This window comes from Syngnathoides biaculeatus, chromosome 3 (assembly GCF_019802595.1).
Source record: "Syngnathoides biaculeatus isolate LvHL_M chromosome 3, ASM1980259v1, whole genome shotgun sequence".
Classification (NCBI taxonomy): domain Eukaryota; kingdom Metazoa; phylum Chordata; class Actinopteri; order Syngnathiformes; family Syngnathidae; genus Syngnathoides; species Syngnathoides biaculeatus.
The window spans coordinates 25,072,789-25,096,375 of NC_084642.1; the positions used below are offsets into that span (position 1 = coordinate 25,072,789).

At 39.5% G+C, this 23,587-nt stretch overlaps 2 protein-coding genes across 4 annotated transcripts; one reads left to right on the top strand and one right to left on the bottom strand.

Annotated features, from left to right (window-relative positions):
* Positions 1 to 1,177: 1,177 nt before the first annotated feature.
* nae1 (nedd8 activating enzyme E1 subunit 1) lies at positions 1,178 to 15,101 on the bottom strand. Of its 2 annotated transcripts, none has more exons than XM_061814990.1 (21): positions 14,969 to 15,101; positions 14,405 to 14,468; positions 13,016 to 13,119; positions 12,880 to 12,940; positions 12,764 to 12,794; positions 12,562 to 12,633; positions 9,528 to 9,607; positions 9,118 to 9,227; positions 8,552 to 8,661; positions 8,416 to 8,478; positions 8,270 to 8,333; positions 8,090 to 8,181; positions 7,891 to 7,950; positions 7,663 to 7,796; positions 6,584 to 6,659; positions 4,878 to 4,917; positions 3,916 to 4,002; positions 2,777 to 2,869; positions 2,314 to 2,428; positions 2,162 to 2,211; positions 1,178 to 2,080 (listed from the first exon to the last, which is right to left on the bottom strand). In XM_061814990.1, the coding sequence occupies exons 1-21, from the start codon at positions 15,087 to 15,089 to the stop codon at positions 1,971 to 1,973; spliced, it is 1,737 nt and encodes a 578-aa protein (XP_061670974.1). In that variant the 5' UTR covers positions 15,090 to 15,101; the 3' UTR covers positions 1,178 to 1,970. The 2 variants fall into 2 exon arrangements, with proteins under 2 accessions (XP_061670974.1, XP_061670975.1); XM_061814991.1 differs by lacking the exon at positions 14,969 to 15,101 and adding an exon at positions 14,770 to 14,813.
* ca7 (carbonic anhydrase VII) lies at positions 14,479 to 22,635 on the top strand. Of its 2 annotated transcripts, XM_061814993.1 has the most exons (9): positions 14,479 to 14,633; positions 15,195 to 15,376; positions 16,247 to 16,314; positions 16,400 to 16,597; positions 18,953 to 19,071; positions 19,331 to 19,426; positions 20,052 to 20,114; positions 20,192 to 20,347; positions 22,422 to 22,635. In XM_061814993.1, the coding sequence occupies exons 4-9, from the start codon at positions 16,534 to 16,536 to the stop codon at positions 22,539 to 22,541; spliced, it is 618 nt and encodes a 205-aa protein (XP_061670977.1). In that variant the 5' UTR covers positions 14,479 to 14,633; positions 15,195 to 15,376; positions 16,247 to 16,314; positions 16,400 to 16,533; the 3' UTR covers positions 22,542 to 22,635. The 2 variants fall into 2 exon arrangements, with proteins under 2 accessions (XP_061670977.1, XP_061670976.1); XM_061814992.1 differs by lacking the exon at positions 16,247 to 16,314.
* The last annotated feature ends 952 nt before the right edge of the window (positions 22,636 to 23,587 follow it).

The following is a 23,587-nucleotide window of genomic DNA, read 5'->3' on the forward strand; positions in this document are numbered from 1 at the left end:
CTTGGCGCGACCCCAGAGAGGTTTAAAGTATGCCGGCCTCCTGCAGTCTCCCAGCAAACACTCAACACTTTTGCTCTGCTTTGGCAGGCTGCTTTCCATTCAGCCTGGGCCTCATGACGAGGTGAGGGCTGAACTAGTTGAATCACAGCCAGTGAAATGGCTTAAAGTAGCAGAGATGAGCCTTCAGAAAACACGTTTTTAAATCATTGGCCCTCGCTGCCTTTGGTCCTCATCAGCTAGAGAAAGCGGAGTACCTTTATGGTACAATTACCCTTTAAGTTTGCAGCTGACTCATCTTGTTTCAGCCCACGTTTCCTCCCCTTTTATTGCTTGAAGCTTCCAGCGAGACTCATCGCCAGCCATGTTGCTCCTTTGCAAGCGGTACCGCTGATTTAGATTGATTTTAGCATTAACGGCTCCTACCCCCCAAAACAAACAGGGATGCACTTCTCCGGTATTCAGCCCATGCACTCAAATTGTGAATAATATACAGAGGCAAAAAAGCAGACTGTGTTCAGAAAATAACAAGCTATTTAGGTCAAAATATATTTGAAAATACAATAAGTTACAAAATGTCTTGATTTGGTTATATTCATCTGACCGTATGCATTCAAGATATAAGGGCAACCGAGTTATTGCTTTAATTCTAGAGATTAACTTAAAATAAAAATAACAGGACATGCCAATGTTTCTTGTGTGTTGAGCAATTAGGATTCAGAGTGTATTTTTTTTGTAATTCACATTTTGTTCTAGACAATTTGCAAACTTATAAAAATGAAACATGTGTATATATAAGGGCAGCATGGTGGTTTAGCTGGTAAAGCGTTGGCCTCACAGTTCTGAGGTCCTGGGTTCAATCCCAGATCCGCCTGTGTGGAGTTTGCATACTCTCCCCGTGCCTGCGTGGGTTTTCTCTGGGCACTCCGGTTTCCTCTCACGTCCCAAAAATATGTAACATTAATTGGACACTCTAAATTGCCCCTAGGTGTGATTATGAGTGTGGTTGTCTTGATGTGCCCTGTGATTGCCTGGCAACCAGTTCAGGGTGCACACCTGCCCGTTGACAGCTGGGATTGGCTCCAGCACTCCCCGCGACCCTTGTGAGGATAAGCGGCTATGAAAATGGATGAATGGCTGTATATGTATATTACTTTTGGTGAAATAATTTTGTACACAATACAATTACACAAATCTTTTATTATCCTAAACATAATTGATCCAGATAAGGTAACCAATATCTTACAATAAGACATCCAAAACTGAAAATGAGAGAAACCATGTAGGTATTTAAAAAAACAAAACATGAACTCGGCTATGTATCGATGACATAAAAGAAACGAATGGAGCGTTATAGAAATAACTTCTGTAAATAAAGTTCTGTAAAACTAGAACCTTCCTGTCTGCCTCTGGGAAACAATGGTAACTTCTTCATGACCTTTACAAAAAAAAAAAACAATCTTCTACAGCAATGCTGTTAGGATCTTTGTGTAAGTGTAGCTAATGAAATGGCATTTGAGTTTGAACAGAATGCTCAACAGTGACTGGACGTGCGCCATCTACTGTTAAAAAGCAAGACATCTCTCAAATGGCTTGACTTATGAGTAACTTAGCGCCGATTACTGCAGCCACACAGTAAAGCAAATAATAACTGAGCATACTTTGAAAGAACAGGTCACAAAAAAGTCAAGACAAATATCAGCTAAAAAAATAAAAGCTTGACAGCTATTATTTCTTCTCTCTCTGATAGAGGAAGAAACAAATATGGTGGTGACAATACGATGACACTGCTGTGTAACCATGTGTGCTCCAAGATTTACTCATCATCTTCAACAACTACAAATACTCGTTTGGCCAAATTGACATTTAAGTGCACATATTCAATCAGAAAAAGCTTCCCGAAGCCCAACAACCCCAAATCCCTAGATATCCATCCTGTGTTTTTGTGAACGAGTTCAGAATGAGTACCTGTCTCACAGCTGTAAAGTGGCAGAGGTTTGTGACATTGCGTTGTAGATGAAAGTGTTGTTGAATGGTACAAACTGGTGGCTGATGATCTTGATGGCTTCTTGAGCACCTGAACCTTAAACAATACCAGAATAATGGAAAACAATTGGCAGTGGGATACACTGGACACAATTCACATGTCAGCTTTTAAAATTACCTCCCATAAATGCAGAAACAGTGTGGGGCTCGGCTGCACCGTATCGACAGCTGCAAGTAAAAATAGAATTCTTGAAAACATGTTAAGTAATGCCACTCACCCAAAAGAAAAACATCCAATTTAAAAAAACAAAAACAGTAACCAGGACTTACAACTCGTGCACATAATCATCCTTGATGTTGACGTTGAGGTTGTACTCTTGCAGCATGCTGGTGACACACAGCTTCAACTTGCTGATGTCTTCTTCAACTTGATAGTTATAAACTCCTGTAAAACATGATGGGATTTTTTTCAAACCTATTTTTTCACTACCACCAAGAAAAATCACTTAAAAGGCAAGATAACGTGGCAAAAAAGTATTTAGTCAGCGTCCAATTGTGGAAGTTCTTCTTAAAAAGATGCAATTTTCCTCATAGGTACTCTTTACCCATGTGTGACAAAATGGGGGGGGGGGGGGGGGGGGAATCCAGATTGAGCTGATTTTGATTAAACGAATTTGGTCACCTAAAAACAACCAAGATTTCTGTTACACAATTGGCGGCTGTCAAATACTTTTTTACCCCACTGTGTGCGTGCGTGTGCATTTTTTTTAATGGCCCTGATAATGCAAACTACCAGGGTAGCGGGAGTGCTGCTGATAGAAGCGGTCGACGGCTCGAAGCATGAGGTAGAAGACCATCTCGCTATCGGGATTGTCCATGCATGAGCCTGCAGCGAAACATTAGTAGTAAAAATGTGAGCATGGTTTACAGTATATTGAACAACAATACACTACAGTTACTTAAAATGAGATATGACACGATGCCAGTGGTTCTTAACCTGCTAGGGGGTACTGAGCCCCACAGGTTTCATTCCTGGATTCAGGGAACCTGTCATAATTGCAAAAATGAAATAAAGTTTATTTTGACTCCAAAATGGGTACTACATGTTTTATTGGTGCACAAAATTATCCACACGTCATTTGCACATTAAATCATTGTTTTCAAAAACAAAACTGACATAACGTGAATTTCACTTACAAAAACACAAAATCATTTTCACAACAAAGTCTGATCCTTTTATTTGTTTTTAGGTCTTCCATCATTGAAAAAGATTGCAAAGTGGTTGCCTTAGCAGGCTACCAGGAAGAAACATGGATGTTTTTCCTGCTTGTTGGTCTATGATTAAGATATAAACAATATGTTGATATGACACACGCCATATGGAGCTGCATGCCTAAGGCAATGCTAAGCTAGTGCGGGGAAAATGTCAGCTAAGTTCATGTTTGTCGATGGTATGAAAAGCAAAATAACGATGTCTCTGCCCTGTGCTGTATATGGTTGCACACAATGCTATATACAATTACAACAAGGGAACTGGAGAGTAACTTTTCATAGGTAAGAATATTGTCTCTTTTTCAGATGTTCTTTCATGACAGCACATGCTTTGACGACAAAAAAAACATGACCCTCTTATTTATTTTCAATGTGCATGAGACCCATAGAAGCCTTTGCTGGGGATGTGGCACGGACCCACGTGGCAGCCACATTAGCACATCACTTAGCTGGCCTCAAGTAAGTCTTCTATTCATGTCTGCGTATTCCTGATAGCGCTCTGAAATCATTCCACCAATCCCTCTCCTCCTTGTTATTCCATCTGTCGCCAACATGATGCCGCTACTGACGGCGTAAATGCCCGGCATCGTTACACAACATTTGTCGACAGCATCCTGTATAGTGGAGTGTGTAAATGTTGTGTGACAGTCTCCCACTTACTGATTTCATCTCTGTTGACTGAATCCACACCATACTCTGCTGCTAGAGATCTGCAGCGCACCACCCGTAGGAAGGAGGCATTCTTGCCTAGAGAACAACACACATGGCAACAATCAGAAACATTGAATATGCTGTGATCAGTAACACAAATCCAAATTAAAATACTGTGGATAAATTATTGGCTCCATTCTCAAATTCTTATATTTTTGCAAACTTTCCCCATTTAAGATCATCAAACAAAAACAGGAAAGTTTTTGAGTGACTTAGTCCTAGTCCAGCTTTGAATCCGATTGAAATACAGTGGCATGACCTTATAAAGTCGTTAATGAACAAAAACGCTTGATTTCAGGTGAAGCTGAGGATAGCCCAATCAGTTATGATAAGGTTAGGGGTGCATTACTTTTCCACACAAGGCCAGGTAACATTCAGGATTTTTTAAATAAACTAAATGCACAATTTAAAACAGAATTTTAAATGAACCTGGATTATATTTGTCTGATATTGATATTGCTTTGATAATCTTAAACAATAAAATAGGGAAACCCTGTAAAAATTTAAAAAATTTGATAAGGAGACCAATACTTTTTCCAGCATTGTATATACAACAAGTTTGTTGTTAAGCAGACTTCTCAGGACACAAGACAATAAAATGCACTTCATCATTTGACAACGTGCACTGCTTGGACAGAATATATAGTTTAACGTAGTAAACAGCAAAAGAGTAAGTATAGGGTGCTGAGGATGGATCTGCCAGGCAAAAGAGCGAGAGCAAGACCAAAGAAAAGGTTGATGGATGTTGTGAGGGACGACATGAGGACAGTGGGTGTTAGAGGAAGATGCACGAGATAGGCTTAGATGGAAAAAGATGACACGCTAACGGGACAATCCGAAAGGAAAAGAAGAAGAAACAGCAACAGTAAAACCAATACACTTTTTGGATCTCAAATGTGTATAGTGCTTACAGAAGAGTCTGATGTCTTTTTCAGAGATACTTTCAGGTACCTGTTGGGGAGAATGAAAATACAAGGCATTAAATGAAGTTTCAATAAAACACATTATATAATTAAAGCTGTTAATGTTCTACAGGCCCATCCAATCATTCATTCATTTTTTGCTCCTTATGCCAATCCTGTGGGAGGAAACAACAGGCCCCTACGTACTCACGGTATGGCACCCACCGATTCACTTATCTGCAGATTATCTCAATTTTTATTGATCCAAAACACACGAGTTTATCTATTGATAATGTGTGCTACTGTGTAATGATTTGGAAAGTTAACTTTCCCGTGATTGTTTGTGTTTTGTGGGGCACACACAGAACTCAAAGTGCTAACTTCATAACGATGTCACTGTGGTCAAGTGAGCATTTTAGCGCTAGCCACTATCTCGCTAGGCAGTTAGCTGACAGTCCAGCAAAAGCAATAAACAGTTCACATTCCATATGTCCTAGTAGTGTGTATCTATGGCGCAAACGCCATTCTGCCAGCAGCTTACCGTGTGTTGTGAGTGGTGCGGGAGATGTTAGCAGGATAATGAAAACTTATTGAGTCCAGAAAAAAATAAATCTTGTCCATCATTTGGAATGATAACTGGCCCTACTCTGCCTCTGATAGTCTAGCACTAAGACAGGATTCATACTTTTGATTTGCCATGTGTGGAAGTACCTCACCAACAGACACACATATTGTACAGTACTGAGATGCACAGGTTTTAACCCATGTGTCTATGGACGCAGAATCATTATGCTTTATGTTTCCCTGCTAATTTTAATTTTTTAATGTCAGACATGGGACACACATCAATTGAGATCCCTGTCGACTTATAATGGGGGTCAATTAGCAGCCTATTTTTGCTATTTGCGGTTAGGTCCAGGGTTCCAGAATGTACAGGCATAACACGCACAACTAATCAACCACTGTGTTTATTCAGTCTCAAATATATACAGCATGTTGTAATTGGGTGTGAATAGAAGCATGGAAACCTTTACTTGAAGCATTCAAAGGCAAAAAACAGTGAACCAAAGTTTTTTCATAATCAGGATTAACTACATGCTCTGATCAATATTATACTATGCTCCAAATTATTATCCATCCATGATCAGATGGGTAAACATTTGAACTTTACTTTTTTTCTGGGATAATTTTCAAATGATGTTCCCCTGTCAATTAAAGTCACTGATTCAGGCTCCGAAAGGTCTTATGATTAATTTTCCTGCTAGACCTGAATTTCTGTGATGCATAATAAATTGAAACATCATTTAGACCCTCCCATCTCTCATCAAAGTAAGGTTCAATCAAATCCTCATTATTATAGAAAGTAATAATTGTTAATGTTTTATAAAAACATTTAAATGTAACTGTTAAGGATAATGAACAAAAACATCCTGTGCCTAATAGTCCAAACACGGTGCATCACCTTCAGCAGTTGGTATTTATAGTTGACATGGCAGCAAAGACAACCAAGGGGAATTCATTTAATGTGATGTATTATACCAAAGCTGTTTCAGAATTGGAATGTTACTCCAATGCAAACAGCAGAGATGAAAGTGAATGGAATCCCAGAAATGTTACTTTTATTCCTTGCAGTTTGAATGGTTTGTTGAGAATAATGCTGACTATTATTGTTGAACTCTTTTACTGTTGTCTTTTCCCAAAAGATGACAGCATACCTTTCCAACAGACTGTAACAGACTTTCAACATATCCGCCAACAGATGCTGCATCCTGTAGGGCCTTTTCCCTGTAACTGTCAAGAAATATTAACTGCAACTCTTGCACAGAGTTCCATATAATAATAATAATATTAATAAGAAGAAGAAGAAAAAGAAGAAAAAAAACATAAATTGTTTCACACCTTAAAATGCTCTCAACTTTATTTATTAGGATAAGCAGCTAGTAGGGGGTTCTTTTTTAGAGGTTGAGGAATTCTGTATCCTGTATTCTGAATCTCGGCCCCGCCTGTGTGGAGTTTGCATGTTCTCCCTTGCCTGTGTGGGTTTTCTTCAGGCACTCCAGCTTCCTTCCAATGATAGTTGGGATTGGCTCCACCACTCCCGTGAACCTTGAGAGGATAAGCGGCTCAGAAAATGGATGGGGATATATATCATCCATCCATCCAGCCATCCATCCATTTTCTGAGCTGCTTATCCTCACAAGGGTCGCGGGAGTGCTGGAGCCTATCCCAGCAGTCAACGGACAGGAGGAAGGGTACATTCTCAACTGGTTGCCAGCTAATCGCAGGGCACATGGAGACATACAAAAGACAACAGTCACACACACAATCACACCTAGGAGCAATTTAGAGTGTCCAATGAATGCATGTTTTGGGGATTTGGGAGGAAAACCTGAAGAAAACCCATGCAGGTACAGGGAAAACATACAAACTCCACACAGGCGGGCAAACTGCTCCATATATGCTGTACTATAGCAGAGTTCATTTATTTCAGCACTGCAATTCCAAAGGTGAAATTAAAATGATACAAAGTCATTTAGACAAGAGAAGATACTTTTCATAAGGCCACTTCCAATTATACTTCCCTATTAAAAATATTTTACATGACATTCAAATTTTTCAGAGTGGGTAAATTGAGAGTTTTTGTTAGTTATCAGCAAAAATCCTCAAAATAATAATCACTAAATGGCTTACTCTGACTTTTGAATCTATATATGAGCTTTTTAATTGAACGGCAGAACTACAACATTTTTTAAATCTAACTTATTGAGATGCACCTGTATATTCCTTTTCTTACACATTCTGAAGGTTGATAAACTTCTGGGAGTCTGCGATCATATCTGGGATAGTCCCCCGCAAAGGTAGGCTGCCACAGCCTTCATTGTGTACAAACTCCTTGACAGCACGCAGCATCACCCAGAACGGCGTCGTCTGTTAACAAATGCCAGCATATTGGATTCCACCTTACATTTATACACTCAAATATCTGTATAATTTAATGAAGACCAAGAGAAATATACAAAACCTGTGATGTTATGTTGTTACATTGATTATCATTGAAGAGGTCTTTGATAACACTGGGGATCTGTAAGAACAAGCAGTTTCTGTTAGTTCCGTAGTTTACTGTTTGTACAGAAAACTGGCATGATTAGGATTTATTTTTTTAGGGTAATTTGCTATTTTAAAAAGTATGACTTGATATATTGTGTGGTCTACGTTGGCACCTTTGTTGGATTTAAAGCAGTATTGACATTCTTAATCGCTTCCTCAAAGTTTTCTTCATCCTCGAGGACACCATTCTCATTCTTCAGAATCCCTGAAGGAAAACACACAATGACAAGAAACTTTGCACATGTGTAGGGCCACCACATCTTAAAAAAAAGTAAAAGACTCCACAAAGATACCTTCCCGAATAATCTGTCTGAAGGCCTCTTTCTCTTTGTAATTCTTGGGTAGCTGGGAGTCTTGCTAAAAAAAAGTACAATGTGTGTATTTGCACATCATTAAAAATTAATACAAATATCTGTGTTGTTGATGATTTGTACTATACCTCACTGAGCCATTTTTCCAGATATTTAGCAATGATGACAATCCAAGGTGTGTGACTGTGATCCTACAAAGTAAATATAAACAAGACAATTATCTGAGCAAAACACAAAGTAAGTGCGGTCATACAAATTAGGCACCTTTTTGTCCATGCTCTCCAGGTCGTAGGAATGAATATGCTTCTCGAATTCAGCAAATGGCTGGTCTAACCTCAGGTCCTCCAAAGCATTGTCTGGGTGTGACTCTATCACTGGAAAGACATGCCAAATATAACTACAGAGGCGTTATGAAGTACAATGCTGACAGTGGATGATGTCACTCATGTCAATTATGTACTCAAATCAGGTTACTGAACTAAAATGTCACTCTTGTTTAGAAGTTGTCCAGGTCCATGTGATCAATTGGTCAAAATCAAGCAACCGTTCAATTAAAATTATTTGTAAAAGCTTTTCCCATAAATAAAAAAAGAAATTTCCCCCCAAATTATGTTATATCATATCAGTTTATTTATTTCCATAATTCCATTTAAAAAGCTAAACTTTCATAGATAAAAGATTCGGGGTCCACAATTCAAACAATTTGTATGTAAATAAAATAAAGACAAATAAATATTCTATAAAAGCTAAATTAAAGAGGTGGGTCTTGATCCTGCTTTTTTTGGGGACAGGCTCAAGACCCTAATGCATGTAAATCAAATGCTACTAACCTGTGTGCTCTTGCACAACAAGCCTCATGTAGCCAATGAGTCCATAGGTTTTACAAAGCAGGAATGGTACTGAGGCACTCCACAGAACTGAGCCAAGCCTCAGACTTGTACTGTTTAATTTCAGAAGAGGAATAAGGAAATAAAAAAACATTTGGTCAAAAAAATAATCTGATCAACCACCCGAGCCCTACCAACAATAAAATAAAGGACAATGACACTTTTTTAACAACAGTCGCCTGCAGAATGATTCAAAGAGATTCATTCATAAAAGGGGCGACAGCTAATATTACAGTGGACCAAAACTTTTGATTCATGGTCATAAATTAAATTTTTTGATCTTGTATTATTTTTAATTAGCTTTACTGTGAGTAAGTATGACCGTGATGGGAAATAGTTAATATACTTCATACCTTTCAGGCAACTGGACACCAATAACAATGGTAAATCGATGGAAAAATTCTGGATTGTTGTCCAATAAGATGTCAGGACTCTGAACAAAAAGGACAACACAAGAGAGAACACATTACTTTTATAGTATTTAATAAACAAACCTTAACATTTGGGATGTAACAATATTCATAATATCACAAAATCACCCTCTCATATGCCTCCCTGGTGAGGCGTACGGGAAGGATCGAGCCACCACGTTTGGCTCTTCTCGATAAGGAGGAGCAGCGGTGTAACTCTGATTACCTCCCAGATGACCGAGCTTCTCACCCTATATCGAAAGGAGAGCCCGGACACACTGCTGAGGATACTCCTTTCGGATGCTCGTAGAACGATCTCTCCGTCACGACCCACAGCTTGTGACTGTAGGTGGAGGTAGGAACATAGATCGAATTCTGTCGTGGGAGTTGAAGTTCCTTCTGAAGAGGGATTGTCAGACATTCGCAAAAAGACTTGGACAATACCTCTGGGTCTGTCAGGTTGGACTGGCATCTTTTCCTACCATCTGGGCCGACTTACAACCAGGTGACGATCAGTTGAAAGCTCCTCCTTTCTCTACACCAGTGTCCAAGACACGTGGCCTTAAGTCTATTGATAATACCACATGGTCAATAATCAAACGGGCCTTCTGGTCCCAGGTGGACATTTGGACCCCCTTATGTCTCCCCATGGTGTACGTTGTGGGCAAACCATAACAAGTGCAGATGTGCAATAACAGAACCTCACTCGGGTTCTGGTCGAGGGGGGCGTTCCTCATAATCACTCTCTTCAAAGTCTCACTGTCAATGCCCATGTGAGCGGTGAATTCTGACAGCCGAAAGATGGAGTTCCCAGCGCAAGCTCTATCCAGCACCACCTCCAAGGACTCCAAAAGGGTGGGTATTCTGAATTGCTGTTTGGTGCGGAGGCAAAAACAACAGTCAGGACCCATCCCCCCAACCAAGGGTAGGGGGAGGCTATCCTCTCATCCACTGGGGTAAACCGTAACATACAGGCACTGAGTCGGGGGGCAATAAGTATGCCCACACCTGCTCAGCACATCTCACAGCGGGCAACTTCAGAGTGGAAAGAATCCAACCCTCTCAAGTCAACTAGTACCTGAGGCCAAGGGTTTTGTGTGTGTGTGTGTGTGTGTGTTGTGTGTGTGTGTGTGTGTGGAGGTGAGCCCAATTATATCTAGTCGTAACTTCTCAACCTTTGCACACCATCTTAGGTTTTCTATGCCAGAGATGTCTCGTTCCACCTCCATCGAGCCAGCCTCCGGTAATCGGGCATCGGATTGACACCCAGCTCACAATGCAACCATCCTTGTTAGCCCCACTCACATGTGGCTCACGGGAAGGGAGACCCACTTTGTGAGCTGTGCCCGCCCCATCCCTGTGGGTATTGGCCCAGCCACGAGGTACCCACCTTCGATCCTAAACTCAGGACACTGGGTGCTCAGAAAAAAAGAAAATCATCCTATGATATCACTAAGCAGAGGAAAAGAAACTTTAGATACCCGTGCCTTTAAAAAAGTTCCAGTGCTGAATATTTAGACCCAAGCAAAGAAATCCTTGTTAAAGGGCAGTACCCAATTTCTAATGTTATAATTAAAAAAACATGCAAAAGTGAATACTCTTGATAAATATTATGAACAGACAATTTCTGTGGACATGGGCGGTTGGACAGTTTTGTTACTGTCAGCATAGCATAATTACCACAGCAACTATAGTGTTTCAGAGGCACACAATATGAATGCAAATGTTGGATGGACAGGGATAAAAGTGCAAGGTATTGTATTATTTTAAGATTTCTTTTTCACAAAAACCAGTGGGAAAGCGCCCAGAAAGTACTGAAGTCTATTGAGAAGGATTCAACCAGCAACAAAAAGAGGTCTTTTGGTTGCCTCTTCATCCCACATGAACTCTCAACCTTACTACATAATTGAGAGGTTTGCCAAAATACCCCAATAATTGTTGTGAGAATAAAACTGAACAGTAAAATACAGATATCATACATCCATACCTAAAGTCCCACTGACACAAAAAGCATGATTTTTTTCATTATGTTTTTAATTAAAAAGAAAAAAAAAAGGCAGCCGGAATGGACCCATCTGTTTTTTCACCACAACATGATTTTGACATATATGGCTTTTTGTAACTGGCCATGAAAATCTTCACGAGGGATTTGTTGTGGAGAAGAAGCAGGAAGTCACGTTATTAGCAGAGGCCGACTCAGGCAGGTTTGTGTGTTTATACGTGTTTTACCTGCGGGAAGGTAGTTCTTTGTTCCTTCGTGTTAGCCAAAATACCGTCTCGTTGTATTGCTGGATATTGCTCGAACACTCGGGAGGATTGATTTATTGTTTATATGTTTCCAAAAGACCTGGTTCGTCATGAAAAATGGATTGCACATGTGGAAAGGACGAGAGCTCTGTGTGTTCCAAATGACAGGGAGGTGTGTATAGAGCTAATAAAAAGAATAATAGTTTGGGGTGGGGTGGGGGGGGGGACATAATCCTTCTTTCAGCGAGCGACGACAATGCTCGCAGCCGGGCTGCGGTGGCTCGTCGCAGTGCCGGTCCAGGCCGCTTTACGGTTTAGTCGTCACTCGCGGCCGACTACGCTACATACTGTCATACATACTGTCGGCGAGTCTGTTGTTAGTTAGAAGTGATCCGCATATCATCTAAATATGGCTCGAAACGATAGGGTAAAGGGCGCAACTTTGCATATGGATGACACGCTCTCTGCTCATATTTATTTTTTCATGTAGACATTGACGTGAATAATGTTATATGTATTTTTCATTACAATATCTATTTTAGAATGTTCATAGGCATGTCAGTGGGACTTTAGCATAGTGAACATGAACAGACAAAAAAGGTTTTTGCAGTACTAACATCCGATAATATACTCTCCTATCGAATACTTCAGGTTTGTACTATAATGTGCTGTCCATGTTAATCTCGGTAGGTGTTTTTCACATTGGAAACAAATAATAACAAATACGAACCTCCTCAACAAAGTTACCCGAAACATCAGTGTTCAGTTCTTGGAGCAGCTCAGTGGCAGCCTGTGCTCTGTTCTGCAACATAAACACTCAGGTCACAGTCGACTGACATATAGTGAGCATTAAAGAAAATAAAGTAGTGTAAATCAAAAGATTCATCATAGGGCAATTTGTGTATACACTTAATAGAGATAAATGAATGTACCTTTCCAATGCTGTTGTGGCTAAGGAAAAAGCTGTGCAGCAAGAAAAAAAAAATCCCAAAAATGAACAGGCCTAAAGAAATACGTCATAACACCAAAAAACTAAAATGTGCCTTACTTGTGTCCTACATCTTCCCCCGAAACTGTGTGCCCATCTACTATAGTGAATGCTCCAATACCTGATGAAGACATTTGGGTTATTCTGTTCATGGAGAAAAAAAAATCCTACTGCAATAATGTTGAAAACATTTTACCAGGGAGCACAAGGTTTTTCAGGATCTCTGTTCCAGTTGCTGTAGCATTGATCAGGCAAACATGGGCATTCTCAAGGGCTTCTTGACCATGGTCCCCCCACAACCTGAAAGCACACAGTACGTGTTCATCCGTCAATTTGGCTTGCAATGGACAGTTAGGACTCCTGAAAGGATGATCAGTCGCCTACTGCCCTACACACTCTTGAGAACTTTGTGAACTGAAAGGACTTAACTAGAAAGGCTTTTTCTAAAATTTCTAAAATTCTCTTGGACTCAAACACCACGTTTTTCAGCTCCTTCTGCCTGGTATGCACAACAAACAATGTTTAGGAATCAATACGTGGTGCCATTACTGCTGAACTCATTGTCATTGCTCTGTGACTTTAGATCATTTGTACAGCTTTGTCATTGATCAGTATTACTGCACACAAGTTCTTTTTTTTTTACATTTTTTTTTTTTTATATAGCAAGAGTTCTCAAGGTTTTTGTGTCCAGGGACCCCTCACAGTTTATAGATTTTTAGCCCCCAGTGAGCCCATCATAATCCTAATGACAATTAAACATACTTGAAGTAAAATGAATGGATGCAACCTTGAAAAAAAATCTGTATTCTAGAGAAGGATGTACCCAACCTTGTGACCAAAGTTATCTGGGATTTGCTCCTGCACGCTATTATCACAACACTGTCGTGTAAGTGTGTAATATTCATTGCAGATTGACGCTGGCACGCTACGGATCCATTTTTAAAATACGAGCCATTAACTCTGGTGAACCAAATGTTTCCCTAAGTGACGTTAAAATTTTGTCTCGGGGGGCTGTACATATAGCCATATGAAGATACTGTTTGTCCACAGTTAAAAAGCTCCACTACCTTGAAAGAAGATTGGAAAGGGAAATAAAAAAAATCATTAAAATAACGTGTAACAATTGCAGTAATGATGATTTAAACACACACATGATTTTGTGACAGTCTTACGTAACTTAACCCCCTAAAAAAAATAAAAAAAATTGAAAACCACTATATGTATACTAATACTGACTAATAAGACTGCCATGTTAGTTGGTAGATCATTGAGATGAGGAATCCAGAACCAAATAACGTCTGAGTAGGCAGGTGAAAGGAAAATTATATAACTAGTTGATGAATACGTATCATGCCAACAAGAACCAAAAGTGGGAACGCAAACAAGAGGCATTGGACTCATCCCATATCGCTCGTGTACTATCCTACTCTTCTTAGTCGAGAGGCACGTAGCAAAGAGGCTAATGCTAGCGCCTTCTTGTTCACGCTGCTGTCTCGCCGTTGCCTTTTGTGGACATTCAACTACAAATTGCCATAACTGCAGAATATTGTTACGACCATTCCAACTGGATTCAAAGATTAATTACCTGAGCTGCCTGTCGTATTTCTGTTCTTTGGCTGCTTTAGTGGCTGCCATGGCATCTGTCAGTACTAGGTAAAAGCGTATCAGCGTTTAGAACATCGGATTCGACACAAATTTCTCTGCAAGGCGATTCGCGATCACATTTTCAGCACGGAAAACGTCTGGGCAAGCTGCTTGATTTTAAAATATATGATTAATATAAAAAAAAAATGACAAAATTGTAAAAGAATAAGGTAAGGCATGTTGATAGCAAATATAGAGAACGACTAGATTGTAGGAGGAGCTGGGGAATGTAATCCAAAACCAAAACAAGCAGTCTAAGATTTAATACATTTTATTTTTGAGATTTAAATCGCGCCACACACTCACCATAACAGGTTTTTTACAGGCCTCAAATCTGTCAGATACGTACACGCACACGCGCACACACACACAATATATATATAAACTAGAGTGTCCCTTGTCAACGATATCGGAAGTGCACGGGTGACTCTTTAATGCGGGGCCGTTGTTTCATCTCTTCAATGTAGTATTCGTTTACAATATATTTGTCAAACCTGCATCTTACCAGTGACTGGAAACACCTCGAGATTCAGTTTTATCAATGCAAAAGTCCAATCAAATACATCTTTTATGTTGTTGATGACGATACAATGACAATGATGTGTTTCATGTATATTGATCATCATCCTATTGAGTCCAAAAGATGATGAGAATAATTAATATTACTATACTCATTTATTGCTAAACTATTTGGATGGATGGATTGCATTGTAATAATAAGGATTTCATAGGAGGTGGTTGGAGAATCTATTAGTGGGCGTGAAAGGGGCGTCTACAGAAGGAAAGCCTTCCCTCGTGCCTGCCTCTTACAAAGTCTTCTTCATCATTAGCTGCAACAGCCTATGACGTTTTAATCTTGCAGCCCACAAGCAGAGGATGCCCGTCAATAGCTGGGGGTACGGTAAAGAAAACGGTAAGACGTCAAAGCATCTCCTCCCTCTGCTCTCATCAAGCAGCTGATCGAGTTCATTGATGACAGTGATGGAATTTGCTGGGACCACGTTGAGGTTGCTGAGGCTGATTGGTTTAGCAATGCGAGTTTTGCCACACTTTAACGGATAAACCGTTTTATATTTTCACTACATCTCTCTTGCACGGTAATGTTTTGATTTATTTTTTTATTTTTACTTACTATGATGATGGGGTATCATCTTGGCGGGGGAAAAAATTGTTTGGAATTCAAATGAACTAAAAAGTGTGAGCTTAAATGTTTATTGACCCAATAAAAAGTAACATATGAGTTGGGTACATTAGTTGGCATGAGGTGTTTCCAATCCTGTATTTTTGCCCTTTACCAGAGCAACCCTCAAAAGTAAAACACCTTTCACAATTCTCTTAATTTAACAACTCTCTGAGTGCTGCTCGAAAATGAACTTCACCTTTGTAAATGTAGAATTTATGATTGGTCTCATATTTGATTGCATCAGGGTGTGTATATTTGTGCACAATTGGCATTCTTTTTTTAAAGAGACCATTTGTGGATAAGTACAGAAAGTTAAAATGTGGAGGTCTATGTAAAATATATGCAGTGTAATAAAAGGTGTATATATATATATATATATATATATAATGTTAATACAAATAAGAATGCATTCTCATTTTTAAATTCTGATATTTATTTCTGATTAATGATCCATTAATGAATAAAATCAATGGAAAATTGCAAAATGTATATGTACTTTTTTTATTTTACATTTTGCACTTACATCAAACAAACTAATTATTGAAGGGAATACATTAATGGAATAAGATTTACAGGATTCGTGTTAATGTAAATCCTCAGCAGGAGAAATTAAAGAATCAAGCCGGCCGTATGTGAGTCCTGGACCAGGTTTCGCTCAACCCAGCAAGGTGCACATAATGCAGTGCTGTGTAACAAAATCAAAAGCTAAAGTGTATTGATTTATCCACTTGTATGTGCTCTGTTTCTGAACAGGTCCATCGGTATGGCACAAACATTTCCCTGTTGCTCAGGGGAACAGGCAATCTCCCATCAATATCCTACCAAGCCAGGCCTCATATGACCCCAGCCTGCAACCCATTCTCCTCAACTATGACCAGTGTTCCTCTATGAACATCTCCAACAATGGGCATTCGGTTGTGGTCGACTTTGATGACACAGATGACCGTTCTGGTGAGAAAACTGACTTGATTCAGTTAGTTCATTTGTAATAGGTTCAAACAGACTTGATTTCTTGAGTTAATCTGTAATAGGTGCATGCTTTGCTGCCTTAACAGCCTTCATTTTCTAAATAGCTAACTCAAAGATTACATAATTTCCATTTTGGACTTTTACTCTGCCTTATGTATTAGCAATGTTCATTCATCATCATTTACTGTAACCTTGACAAATGTAGTAAAGAAATTTATTGAGTCTGATAATTTAACTTGCCCATAATTCAAGGCTCAGACAATAAATACCCTTCTGTGTCAGAATTTTAAAAAGAATGTTGCAACTGACCATAAATAAGGATTTCATGTGTACTGTATAGTTTGTTGTTCAAGGTAAGTGCTGCAAAGTGATTAAGTGAAGGTATAATAAACGGCGTTGATTTTGTCATGATCCTGCCGCTCCAGCACGAGCTGTGCGGGTGTCCGCGCAGGTGCGCTGATTGGAAGGTGCACACCTGCGCCTCATGCAGCCTGATTATGCTGTGGATTTATATGACCGCGATGACAACTGGTTGGGGCCAGTTCGTTTGATCTTCATGTCCCGTTCGTGTGCTCCGGTATCCCTGATCAAACCTGTGTGTACCGACCTTCGTCCGTTCTCCGACGAACCTTGTAAGCCTCACTCCTTCGATACTTCTGCCTGCTTAGATTGTTCTCCTGTGTACCGACTCCTGCCTGCCCGCTCACCTGCTCTCTTCGCCCGACCTCCCAACTACCGCTGCTGCACCGGACTGCCTGCTCGATCCCCTACCTCTGCATTTAATAAACGTGTCTCCTTGAACTACCTTGCATCTTCCAAGTCCTGCATTTGGGTCCTACTCTCGTTCCGATGGGACGTGACAGATTTCAGTGATTATGATCCTATCCTATACTGGTGTTAATGGGTCGTACCATGTATACCACACTATCATTACCATCAAAGACTGCAGAAATATGGTGCTCTATGTCATTGGCGGTTTCCACAGAAAAAAACAACAGATTTTTATCAGCTGTAGTATCAACGAGTGGCACAAATCCCTTCATGCGGCTGGTTTTTTTTTTTCTTCGGTGGGGCTGACTATGTTAACATGATGCTTCAACGCATTGTATACAGTATTGTTAAAAACATTCTTCACACAAGAGTTTCTAATGGGCTTTGAGCTGTTCATTAAGTCATCTCCTGTATTGGTTCTATAAGATCGGGTTTAAGTTGTTATGCGTCATAATATCAGATCTAAATGCAGTCAAGAACCTCTTAACCAACAATAGAGCTCGTGCACCCACGTCATAAAATCCCGTGACTTTTGTTTACCTCGCCATATTGGCGGCAAAGCTAACCATTGCTTAATGCTAAATCGGTTGGAGACGACACAGAAATATGTCTTGTAGCACGACGCCCAGAGTCTTGTCCGATACCGTCAGACATTTAGAAGGTGAAAATAAACAACAGTATGTAGAAAAATTTGATAAACTCGGTGTCGAGGACCTGTATTTAATGCTGAAATTGATGTTTTCCCCAATAAGAAATTGGACTGTTAATTCGCTTCCGCTTGTCTTGGACAACTGGATATACACATGTATTTGGTGAGTAAGTCATTGAGATTTACACGAAAAAGATTGAAAGCGTAGAAAAGTCTGGACGCATACAAATACTTCGTTGCTGGATGTGTTCTCAATCAAGAATAAATGCCACATAGTGATGGAGCCACTCAGATTTTTTCAATGCAAATACCAATATTTAAATAAATGACCCGTGGTTTTACACAAACTCGCATTCATTAACTATGATTGAAAAAAGAGGACAGAGTCGTCTCCATGGAATGTACATGGAAGCGATTGCGGTCACACCTCCGTAAACCTCTGCGACAGACAGTTTTTTTTTTTGTTGTTTTTTTTTTTACCACGTATTGTTCTCAAATGAGGCAACTTGGCATTATAAATACTTTTTGGTAATTTCAGATTGAGAAGAATAATTCCTACCTGAAATGAAGCGATCGCTACATAGGCGTGTGTGTATTTTGGTTGGTCACCATCCATCATGTTTAATTGCCGAAATCCATCGATATTTTCTGGTCTTTTCAGATGGTATTCCATGATCTCATGAATGATCTCTTTGAATATCTGTCTCGTCTGTTGTGACAACCAACAGCACAACAGGTCTCCGGTATTGTAAATACTCACCCCCGGTTTAATTTCTCCCACAATGTCGAGCAGCTCTGTTTGACCAGCAATATGGCTGTGAAAATGGTGACGTCATGTGCACGAGCTCTATACCATCATTGATACCGGCACCATGCACTGATACACTGACAAAGTGTTGACTCCTGTCTCCCTGCAGTGATCCAAGGAGGTCCTCTAGACAACCCATATAGACTGAAACAGTTTCATTTCCACTGGGGTGGAAAAGGGTGCCATGGCTCTGAGCACACTGTTGCAGGCCACTGTTATGCATCAGAGGTCAGTGTCTGAGAATTGAATTTCACAGTCTCGTATGGCAAAATGCTGTCAAGTATTATTGCTCTCAAGTCGGATGAAAGTATCCTGCATAGATCACAAACAATTACCTATGAGCAATTGGCATCAAAAGGATGGGAAACCAATTCTTGAACATGCCGTGCAATTTGATTGAGCAACTGTCTTCTTTATTTGCACTACGCAAGAATATGGAAAGGTACCGTCTTAATCACTTCCCATTCTGTCTGTCTTCACCTTTCAGCTTCATTTGGTTCACTGGAATGCAGTCAAGTACAAGACATTTGGAGAGGCAGCAGCAGCTCCTGATGGACTTACTGTCCTTGGTCTCTTTTTAGAAGTAAGACACTTAGTTTTAGCTATCAAGAGATGCATTTATAAGATTCACATTAAATAAAAATGTTGTTGCTTGAATAATTGAATGGATTATTTATATTCATAGGAGCTGTTTTAAATAAGATGGCTTTGGAAGCCAAATTAGAAGACAAAATGTAGCCCTCACTTTAGGCTTTGTGACCCAAGCATGTTGTCACCTTCAAATATTTAAATTGCAAAAGAGTTTACAATTTCACATAAAGTAAGTATACATTTAGACGTACTTGTAAAATGGTTAACAGTTTGGGGGATTTTGGGCCTGATACATCACCACAATGGGTTTTAAATAAAACGATTCAAGATGCAAATGAAATGTAGACTTTCAGCTTTCAGGTGTTTTCACAAAAATATGACCTTTTAGAAGTTAATCATTTTAATACCTGCGCCTCAACGGCTTCAGTTATAAATATTAACACATTTTTCTAATACTCTATGTATTTTTTTTTACATTTCTGTGTTGCATAAGTCTGGTGAGGAGCACATATGGCTGGCTCCATTTGCCTCAGTTGTAAATATCAACATATTTTTCTAATACTCGGATAAAAAATGTTCGTTTTTTTTTTTTTTTTTACATTTCTGTGTTGCATAAGATTGGTGAGGAACACGGATGGCTCCATATGATAACAGATGCGCTGTACATGGTAAAGTTCAAGGTGAGTTTAAATTTGTGACAGGCTTGTTCTGCTTCAGAGAAGTAATCCAAAAATATTGTTTGTTCTGTTGGTCATAGGGTAGTGTCACAGATTTCAAAAGTTTCAACCCCAAGTGCCTCTTACCAAGTAGCCTCCAATACTGGACCTACTTGGGATCACTGACTACCCCGCCACTATTCGAAAGTGTCATCTGGATCATCCTGAAGGAGCCAATCACTGTATCAGAAAGGCAGGTCTGTAATCCTTTCAACACAATATTAATTCTCTGTATTTTGACAGGACCTGATGACCGAAGCCTCTTAGTTCTCTTACAAATACATTACAGCACTTTTTGTATTTATTTATATACATGCATTTTAATAAATGATTCATTACTGACGCTTGAAATTTCTGTTTGAGACTATGCTCAGGAGGCTTTCAATCTTAAATTGAGGTTGCAGAAATCAGTTAAAAAGTAAAATAATAATCTTACTACAGTCGAGCTTCCCCTTTGCTCTTAGGTCGGTATTTCTTACTTCTTTTTTTTTTTTTAACCCTGTCCCGTTCACCTGGATGGCCTTGCAGAATGGTGGATCTTTATGCCTTTGTGCCGGTACAGCTTTATTGTGCAACACGGGAATTTAATTGCTTTTTTGGACCGAAAAGAGTTTCAAGGGACAGACAGGAGATCAGAGGGGGACAAGGAGACTAGAGGTGAGAACCACACCAGAACAATAGTGAGACTGTCTACATATTTAAACACAAGTTACACCAGTTATTTGTAGATTGGGGGCGGGGGGTGGGAGACAGACCCGGGGAGGACTTGTAATAACTAACCAAGAGAACCAGATAAGAAAGGCCAGAATGTGGTAAAATGAGGAAGGCAGTGCAACTGCAGTGGGGGTGTGGTGAGATTCTTTATTAGAGTCTAAACACATGTAAGAACCTGTGAGTTGATATGTTAGTTTTACATGTGTTGGTAGAAGTGATCCCAGCACAAGAAATCAAAAGTATATCGGGGTTCTATCAAACTTATTAGTGAATGAAAACCATATCACATGCATGTTAGTCAACTGGTGTAGGGAGTTGCTAAGATGGCATATCATGGAAGGGTGACAACCTGCTCCACCCCCCCCCAATTCACCACGACCGATTCCGTCTGCCAAGATTTAGCAAATTTTGTGAGAAATTTACAGTTTTCTTACAGTTTTGAACTTTTGCTGTGACACTATTTTTAAACAGAAAAACATACTTTGTTGGGTAGCTATGTCATACTGCTGACATTCTGCCATTTTCAAACTGAAAATAATCACAAGGTACAGGTGTGGTAAACCCAAGCGGCTGATACCCTAAGATGACTATTTGTGACTCACCTGATGAGCGGTCCTCACAAAGACGGCTACCATCATTTTTGTTGATCTCTACTTACTTAAAGGGGAAATCCAGTGCTTGCATTAACAGTCTATCCAATAGGTCATGTAATATGTACACTATTTTGACAATGTGATATTAAATCCTCTCTCATTTAATAGTGTTTTGAGAAGATTTTTATCAACAATTAAGAATTTTCAGGGACCCTGCCATTTTCGTGAGTCACATGATCTACGTGAGCATATGTGATGTTTACCGTGCCGTTCCAAACGCTGAATTACATGGGACACCATTTATGCCCAGCACTGATTTCTCGGATTTATCCCCATCTGATGAAGAAATAGTAGTATCGGTTGATCAGGAAGACGGAGGAATACTTTCATATTAATTACAGCCATAACCATATTAATTACAGCCATAAATTCAAATCTGTATGAAAGTATTCCTCTGTCTTCCCGTACAAAAATGTTGGGGCGGGGGGGGGGGGGGCAACTAATTGGCTTAGATGCTAAAACGTGAACCTAAAAACATACCCAAAAAATTTTTTTGCAGGGCCTTGAGAACAAAAAGGGGTTCAGCCCCCATAATATGAGCCGAGCAACGCCACTACAGCTACAACTACAGTTAAACACTCATCTGATCAGTTGCCTACTCGCTGCTAAAACCTAACTTTTTCTTTCTTAGAATATTCTTGAAAATATTCATTTCCCACTGGGAATAAATGTAAATAGGACTGAGAGCCCAAAACAGGAAAGACATGGATTGAGATGAGTGACTCTTTGTTGGCTTTTTTTCCCCCTTGAACAGACTTGGTAAACAAATAGTGCAGATAATTTAATGAACCTTATTGTTTAAATAGCTAGAGATGGATACTGTATTTATTCTTTGTGGAAAATTATGCTATCACATCTATTATTATTATTATATTGATATATGCTTTGTTACTTTGTAACCCAGCTGGCCAAATTCCGAATGCTTCTGTTCACTGGAGAGGATGAGGGCCAGAGAATACGTATGGAAAACAACTTCAGGACTCCTCAACCCCTGAAAGACAGGGAAGTGCATTCATCCAATTAATGGAACTGCAAAACCCAGCGATGTAGCAAACTCTTGGAGATGATTGAGTGAATGCAACAATACCAGCATATTTTTCATTTTCTTTTTTACTTTAACTCAGAACAGCCTCCCATAGGATTATAAACATCCATGACTTGTTCTGCTGGTCAACTTTAAAGCAAAAAAAAAAAAAAAAAAAAAAAGAAAAAGTCTAGTGCTTTTTAAGGACTTATTGCACAAAAGAATTACTAAATTACTTAACTTGATGAAGAATTAAAATCTCAAATTTCTAATTCACCAATGTGCCCACTGTTGTAATAACAGGGGACTCCAGAAATCTTCAAAGTCTCGTCAGGTAAATATTCTGTATTTGTTTATTTGGCATTTCCTTGCGCTGTTTGTGAGCTGGTACCTTACCATACTACGGTCTAAGCTTCTTACTGGTGTCAAATGATCCTTTGTTTCTCTGTCTTACTGCTGGTAGATATCTAGTTCCAGTGGCCATAGCTCATTTCCATTGTAACAATCCTAACTGTAGTTGGAATTGGATTACTGCTTTGTTTATCTAAGTGCTGCGTTTGACCATGACAGTCTTTGGGCTTACTACTGTTCTCAGAGTGTTGGGTTTTATTTTTAGCATGTCATCTAGACTTGATTGGAACGAGTGTCTACAATTAGTTCTTGTGTGTGGTTTTTGGAGTGCCACCTCCACCTCCAGTTTACTTACTCAATTTTTATTTTCTGTTCCACAAATGTTTTTGTGGGATTCACATGGTTATTAGTAGTTCTCCTCTTCATCTGAAATCCCTAACCGTACTCGATATGCAAAGCATGTAGTATGTATGTAATGCCCTTCAGTGGTCCTGGCGCCTAACATTTGTTAAGCTGTGACAGTTTTGTGTAAAACAGGCTTCACGTAGATGGCCTAATGCTGACCACTGGCTGCAATAGTATACCTCATATGCTATAGAATCTACTGTATATACACTCTACATTCATCATGCTTGTACGAAAAACTACATGAAAACAACGGGCCTGACAATTTAATTTAAGATTGATATGAATAA

Bases quoted from the DNA above. Each gene is read 5' to 3' on its own strand.
- nae1 (XM_061814990.1), bottom strand. From the start codon at position 15,089: ATGATGATCAATATACATGAAACACATCATTGTCATTGTATCGTCATC. The intron at 8,334-8,415 runs GTATAGTACAAA...ACTTTTTTTTAG, and splicing joins TGGAAAAATGGCTCAGTGAG to CAAGACTCCCAGCTACCCAA. The intron at 2,429-2,776 runs GTAGTTTGCATT...CATGTTTTACAG, and splicing joins GCAGCACTCCCGCTACCCTG to GAGTTTATAACTATCAAGTT.
- ca7 (XM_061814992.1), top strand. From the start codon at position 15,340: ATGCCCGTCAATAGCTGGGGGTACGGTAAAGAAAACG. The intron at 15,377-16,399 runs GTAAGACGTCAA...GTTTCTGAACAG, and splicing joins GGGGTACGGTAAAGAAAACG to GTCCATCGGTATGGCACAAA. The intron at 19,072-19,330 runs GTCAGTGTCTGA...TTCACCTTTCAG, and splicing joins GCCACTGTTATGCATCAGAG to CTTCATTTGGTTCACTGGAA.